Source organism: Solanum pennellii, chromosome 4 (genome assembly GCF_001406875.1).
Source record: "Solanum pennellii chromosome 4, SPENNV200".
Taxonomy (NCBI): domain Eukaryota; kingdom Viridiplantae; phylum Streptophyta; class Magnoliopsida; order Solanales; family Solanaceae; genus Solanum; species Solanum pennellii.
The window spans coordinates 72148041-72154165 of record NC_028640.1 but is presented as its reverse complement, the minus strand read 5'-3'; the positions used below and the strand labels follow the sequence as shown (position 1 = coordinate 72154165).

The window sequence follows — 6125 nt, the reverse complement described above, 5'->3', positions numbered from 1 at the left end:
AAAAAAAAAAAGCACCCCTACCCCAGCTTTTAACTTTTGGCTTAAAATAAGTTTTTTTTAACTTAAAATAAGTTATTTTGAGTATTGCCAAACAGCTAAATAAGTCAAAAATCAGCTTTTAAGTCAGTTTGACCAGCTTTTAAGCTGAGCCAAACAGGCTCTAAGTGTACAAATGAACTTTTTTTTCTTTTATTAAAGCTTATTTGGTCTTAATAGGTCTTGTTCATTCTGATCTTGTACATAGTTTTGAAATCATTAAACTATTGTTCAATTAAGATTCCTGTAAACATAACATTTTATCACTATTGCTTTTTCCTCTTCCTTTTAATCCCAACAACTTGTCTTTATTTTTAAAATTGCATAAAAGTTTGTTCTTGGTCTTCTTTTAGGTCCCAAGTTTTGAGGATATTTAATTCGAGTTTGAATATTTAAGCTTGTGATAATAGCATCTTTTAAGTATGCATCTTTGTGATTGTAGCTTGAGGGACCTAATCATCAATTTGAGCTCTTCATGAAGTTAGTGAGTGGATTATCTTATAGGTCTTTTCCTCATCTTTAAGGAGAAATGTATATTTCTTCTTTTCTCAAAAACTTAAACTAAAAACTGAAATGGCTCAAATCCTTATGCACCCATGTTTGGTGGATGTTGTTTATTGTAGATGTATTTCCGTCCGTTCCTTTTTGCTACTGTTCTCTTACTGTTCAAATAGATAAATGTGCAAAGGCAGCTACTGTAAAAATAGAGGTTTAAGTAGTCATACGTAGTATTCTTTTAGAGGATTCGGTATTGTAAGAATGATGATAGAGGGAACAAAGTAGTCAACAGATCTTTAAGCCAATATATCTTATGCCTACAAGCTTATGGTATAATTCTTTTCTGTTGACTCTATTAGTTGAAAGATATAAAGCTACTTTCCCTATTAAAGTTGAGTTGTCAGTGCAGGATTCAGCTTCCTTGATCTCTCTTCTGCATCATCACTTCTTTTAAGCGGTGAATATGGTGGTCTTTTGAATGCTATTCCACAGTTACCAAGACGAAGCCAATTGTCCTTTTCCCCAAGAGCATCGAAAGATGTCCCCTATAGTTACAGATTCCCTCCTATGACCAAAAAGCCAAGGTGGTGGTGGAGAACCTTAGCATGCCTCCCTTACTTGATGCCTCTTCACGAGACTTGGATGTATGCTGAGACAGCATATCATCTCCATCCCTTCTTGGAAGATTTGGAGTTTCTGACATACCCTTTCCTGGGAGCTATTGGGAGATTACCGAGCTGGTTTTTGATGGCATACTTCTTTGTTGCTTATCTTGGTATAGTGAGGAGAAAAGAATGGCCTCATTTTTTTAGGTTTCATGTGGTGATGGGGATGCTACTTGAGATTGCACTGCAGGTTATTGGGACTATAAGCCGTTGGATGCCACTTGCAGTATACTGGGGCAAGGTTGGTATGCACTTTTGGACGGCTGTTGCATTTGCCTATCTGTTCACAGTTTTAGAGTCCATAAGATGCGCACTTGCTGGGATGTATGCTGATGTACCATTTGTGTGTGATGCAGCTTATATTCAAATACCCTATGATTAATGAAAGCCAACACATAGGATGTAAACAGATGAGATCATGTTTGTTATGCCTTTTTTGTAGGACGTTGAGGCTATAGAATTTTTAACTTGCAATGATTACGTTGTCTTGGGAAATGCCTTATGGTCTGTAACACTCACTTTATACAGCTGCTGTGCTTTTCTCTCCCATCTTTCGAAGGTATTGATTAAGTTCTTATTGGTTTCAGTTTTTTCTCGTAGTTTCAATTGTCATTTTAGGGCTTCTGTGACTTTGTTTTCTGATATAATGTATCAAATGGGAAAAGCATTTCGCCAGACTAGATGCAGCAACAGAAATATACATCTTTATAATTCTGGAACAGAATTACATATAGATATAAAGATGACTGCAGACTTTTGTCATCACTATTTAGACTGCAGACTTGAGAATGCAAAACCAACAACAGAAAAAGGCTTCTTAATCCAAGAGCGCAGCCACACATCATAATTCATACAGTAACAAATTGTTCGAAACAAAATCTTTGAATAAATCAATTCAATAATTAAAAGAAGGTAAAGTATTTGGATTGGTGAAAAAAAACTACTAGTATTGCTTTTAGAATGCTTATATGTACAAAAGACAATCAGCTAACGACCAACTAAAACTATCCACAAAAGAAAGGACATATCGGTATGGAGCCTAACTATACTAATAAAAACAAAAACCTCAGGTCAAGGGACATCCATCGACAAAAATGCCTTTGCCCGTGGGACAAGTAGCCAAATCACAATACTCTCCACCAGTTCCCCACCAAGAGAAGTTAACATTCCAAACAGTAACGCAGAAAAACAGAACTACTCCCATTACGGCCACTCCAGCATCTAGTGCTGCTGATAGGACATAATTGTACCTCTGCCACCATTGCTTTCTGTATCTGAAAACGAAGAAATTGAACACTGTTCCAACGATAATCCAGCTGTTGAAATTCAATGTTGTTGCAGGAGGCATACTGGCTGTAGCTGCAAGAAGTACTGGAATGTTGATCAATTTAATCCAACTTTGCCTTGGGAATGATTTGTGTAGCAACCACACCAAAAAGGGTGCCACAAGACCTCCAATAAAGCACCAATTGAGGGCACTATATTCACCAAGGCCTAGGAATATTCTTCGCGGTCCTACTAATCCCCAGATAACTGATGCATCAAAAAAGACTCTATCGCTCTGACAGGTCCATGGACTGTTGGGAGGAAGCAAGTTAGGTTGGCATATGTGGTCAATGCTATTAAGTAGCCACCACGCGACACCCATATTGATTGTACCACCAAGTATGGTTCCAACAAGCTGTTTTAAAAAATAGAAGTTTTAGTCAGTCTCTTGTAGCATCAAGAAACTGTACAATTGCTATAGTTTCTTCTTCTTCCTACGATCAATAGATTGGACTCCTTATATATCCAAAACTAACCATTGACTAGTATAAGTGATTGATACTACCAACGAAACAAGTGAAGAGGAAGAAAACAAGAAAGGCATACCTGAACGATGAACATTGACCTTGGAGGAACCTTCATGTAATGACCAAGCTTAAAATCTTGGAGAAAAGAAACAGCCTGGCTCATACTCATATACGCAAAAGTCTTGAAGCAGACATTGGCTATTGGTTTCCCTGGGATTATCATACCAATAACATATTCCGTGATCACATTTAATCCTGGTGACTGTTAATCAGAAGCAAAATTTTGTTTAATAGAGGAGGATGGATGCAATCCACAAAAGTTACTAAACACATGTTCAACTTGCAAAACTAACCATGTTTGTGGTAGCTGTTATGACACTTATTGGTAGGGTATATATCAAAGCAAGACAGGCTGCTAGGAGAAGCCCCCACCACGAAAGCTGAACTTGATCTTTCATGAAGATACATAGGACAAGTGACAAAGCCAATGAAAGTGCAAGAGTGAGGTAAAACCACCAGTTAGGGATGTCCTTATATTTCATCATAAGTCTTGTGTGAATATCAGGCTTTCCTTTGTATGAGGCTCGGAATCGCTGAACTATTTCCCTGTTCAGTGAACTTATCAGTATAATTCTCTTAGCAGCATTAATATAATTCATGAGTTAAACCAATAGGAACCATGTCTAAGTTGAATAATATTTGGCCATGTAAGGAGGAGGTGGGGGGTGGGTTCTCTCTCTTTCTCTCTCAGAGTTTATTTTTTCAGTTCATCTATAAGTTCTATTCTACTTGGTTAACTCATTATGAAAGCCTTAACCAACGTAGAAAACTATCTGAAAATAGCTAAGTGTTCTTACAACATCAACAAGAGTGCTAGCATTTTGGTTTTCCTTGCAGACATGCATTATATGCATAAAGTGCTTTCTGTCAAGGCATCCACAGTATAGGTCCATCATGGCAAATAAGTGATTAAAAGTGGAGAAAATGTTGAATAGAGCACTTACTTTCCATTGAATAGAGCAACTTGAGAGAGAGTAGCCATAACAGCTGCGAAATTCAGGCCATAAGTAACCGCAAAGAACATGCTGAGATGTATGCGTCCATGCTGCGCATATGATACCTTGTCTATCTCGAACTTATCATTAACAATATCTGTAACATTATATATCTGCCCCCGCGCATCAAATAGCTCTGAGGAGAATAGAGGGAAATTCTTGGCATTGTAGAGATTCAACCCCCAATAGGAAGCTGGAATCAGTATATAGACTACTCCAATATAGCCCACTATGACATTGACAATGACGAAAAAGGGGTAAACTAAAGGGCTACCAAGATATGATGCTATAACTGCCCAATCAAAAGTGAAGGATAAAATTCCAAGACCCTTCATGCCTGAACCAATTTGCTGGGCTACCACTGATTTGGGATAGGCCAAACAGAGCAAAGATAAGTTTGACAGCGTTGGGAAGAGAAAACCAGGGACAGTGTACCATATGAAGCTACAAGCTAGTACAACTAAGAAAAATTTCCCTCTTGAGGTTTCGCCTTCCCCTTCTTTATCATGGAGAGCCCTGCCAAATTTATGATAATTTACATTTATCAGATACAGTAACAATTATGCATCAAGATTCTCAAATTAAGCCAAAAGAAGATGCAAGTATTCTTAGATAGAATTTCCGAGGAAAAAAAATAATCAAAAAGCACCCAACCACGAGCAACTCGTGATAAGAGGCCATATGCTATTTCATGGGGAAAGTTTGAATTTTTTTTAGAAATTACCTGAAAAGAGAAACTTGAACCAGACTACTTGGCCACCACATTTCTGCAGGGTCTACCACATACTTCCTCATAATCCCTGCCCAGCCATAACCCAGAACCTGATACACAAACATTATATTAGCATGCCTGCTAACTTGAGTGGGGAAATATTTGCAAGTCTATTACCATCTATATGAAAATTTTGAAGTTCTTTACTAACGATAGAAAATTAACCAGATACTTCCATTGGTTTATTGCTTCAATTGACATGAAGAGTTTAAAGTCTCAACATTGAAGTTCAAGTATTTCCAACAGAAACTAAGGTCCAAGGCTCACAACATTTTCATGATGTAACTCATTCAGGCTTAGCAAATTAAATTGATACCTTTATCGATACATAGATATAAATAATTTTGTGCCATTCTCATGGAGTTATCGTGGTCAAAATCCTGGCACGAATGATGTAACTAACGACCACTAGCATATATGCAAAGGCGAATTCACGATTAAAACTTTATGTAATCAACTTTAAAGATTTTAAGCACGTAATCCAAAATTATGGGTTCAGACGAAGTATTTGTTGCAATGTTGATGGATTTTTAATTCTAGAAGAGGTCCAAACCTGAGTTGCAACCACAAGAATCCAGCCAGCCAAAAAGGTGATATTCCTGAAATAAAAAGCTTTAATAATATCCACAATTCCAACCGCATAAGCAGGTCCATTCCCAAAAGCAGAGCCAGCATTAGCAAAAATCGAAATCAATACATGCTCTTTCACATTAAACGGCCCCGGATTCAACGAAAACTCCCACGATTTAATCGTAAACTTCCTCTTCGGTAACACCTTAGCCATTAAACGACCAATCGGCAACGTGGCTACCTGGACAGTAATCATCGATATCACCAATGGCTCAGCTCTGTAACTGAAAAAAGTGTTGAGAAACGATAACAATGCACAGGACAACAGCCCTAAGAACCACATTCGGAATGTCCATACAGGTAGAGACGGATCATCGTCGTTCGATACGGTTAAACGAACTTGTTCTATTGGAGATTCATCGTCTTCTTCTTCTTCAGGAATTACAATATCTGGATCCTTTTTTTCCATGTTTACGGCCATGGAAGAAGGCCGAAAACAAAAAGAGGATTAATTTCTAGGGTTTTTAAGTTTGAATCTGCACGTCAATTTGCTGAATTTTTTGCAGCGGCAGAGACAGAGGCCCGAGTGCCTCTTTTTATAGTGTAACATTACATGCATGAAGAGTTTACAAATAACTCAAATTCTAACTCACTGAATTATTTCTCTTTCATTTATACTTTCCTCCATCCCAATACGTCCAAATCAAGAGTCAAATCCAAAATAAATTTCATTGGA

At 37.6% G+C, this 6125-nt stretch overlaps 2 protein-coding genes across 2 annotated transcripts; one reads left to right on the top strand and one right to left on the bottom strand.

Annotated features, from left to right (window-relative positions):
• The first annotated feature begins 434 nt into the window (after nucleotides 1-434).
• On the top strand, nucleotides 435-1776 carry LOC107017029 (protein TIC 20-I, chloroplastic). The gene has a single exon (XM_027916029.1). The coding sequence runs from the start codon at nucleotides 1102-1104 to the stop codon at nucleotides 1579-1581; it is 480 nt and encodes a 159-aa protein (XP_027771830.1). The 5' UTR covers nucleotides 435-1101; the 3' UTR covers nucleotides 1582-1776.
• A 110-nt stretch (nucleotides 1777-1886) lies between these two features.
• On the bottom strand, nucleotides 1887-6027 carry LOC107017328 (oligopeptide transporter 2-like). The gene is made up of 6 exons (XM_015217584.2): nucleotides 5373-6027; nucleotides 4772-4869; nucleotides 3997-4563; nucleotides 3346-3598; nucleotides 3072-3254; nucleotides 1887-2880 (listed from the first exon to the last, which is right to left on the bottom strand). The coding sequence occupies exons 1-6, from the start codon at nucleotides 5868-5870 to the stop codon at nucleotides 2266-2268; spliced, it is 2214 nt and encodes a 737-aa protein (XP_015073070.1). The 5' UTR covers nucleotides 5871-6027; the 3' UTR covers nucleotides 1887-2265.
• Nucleotides 6028-6125: the final 98 nt, after the last annotated feature.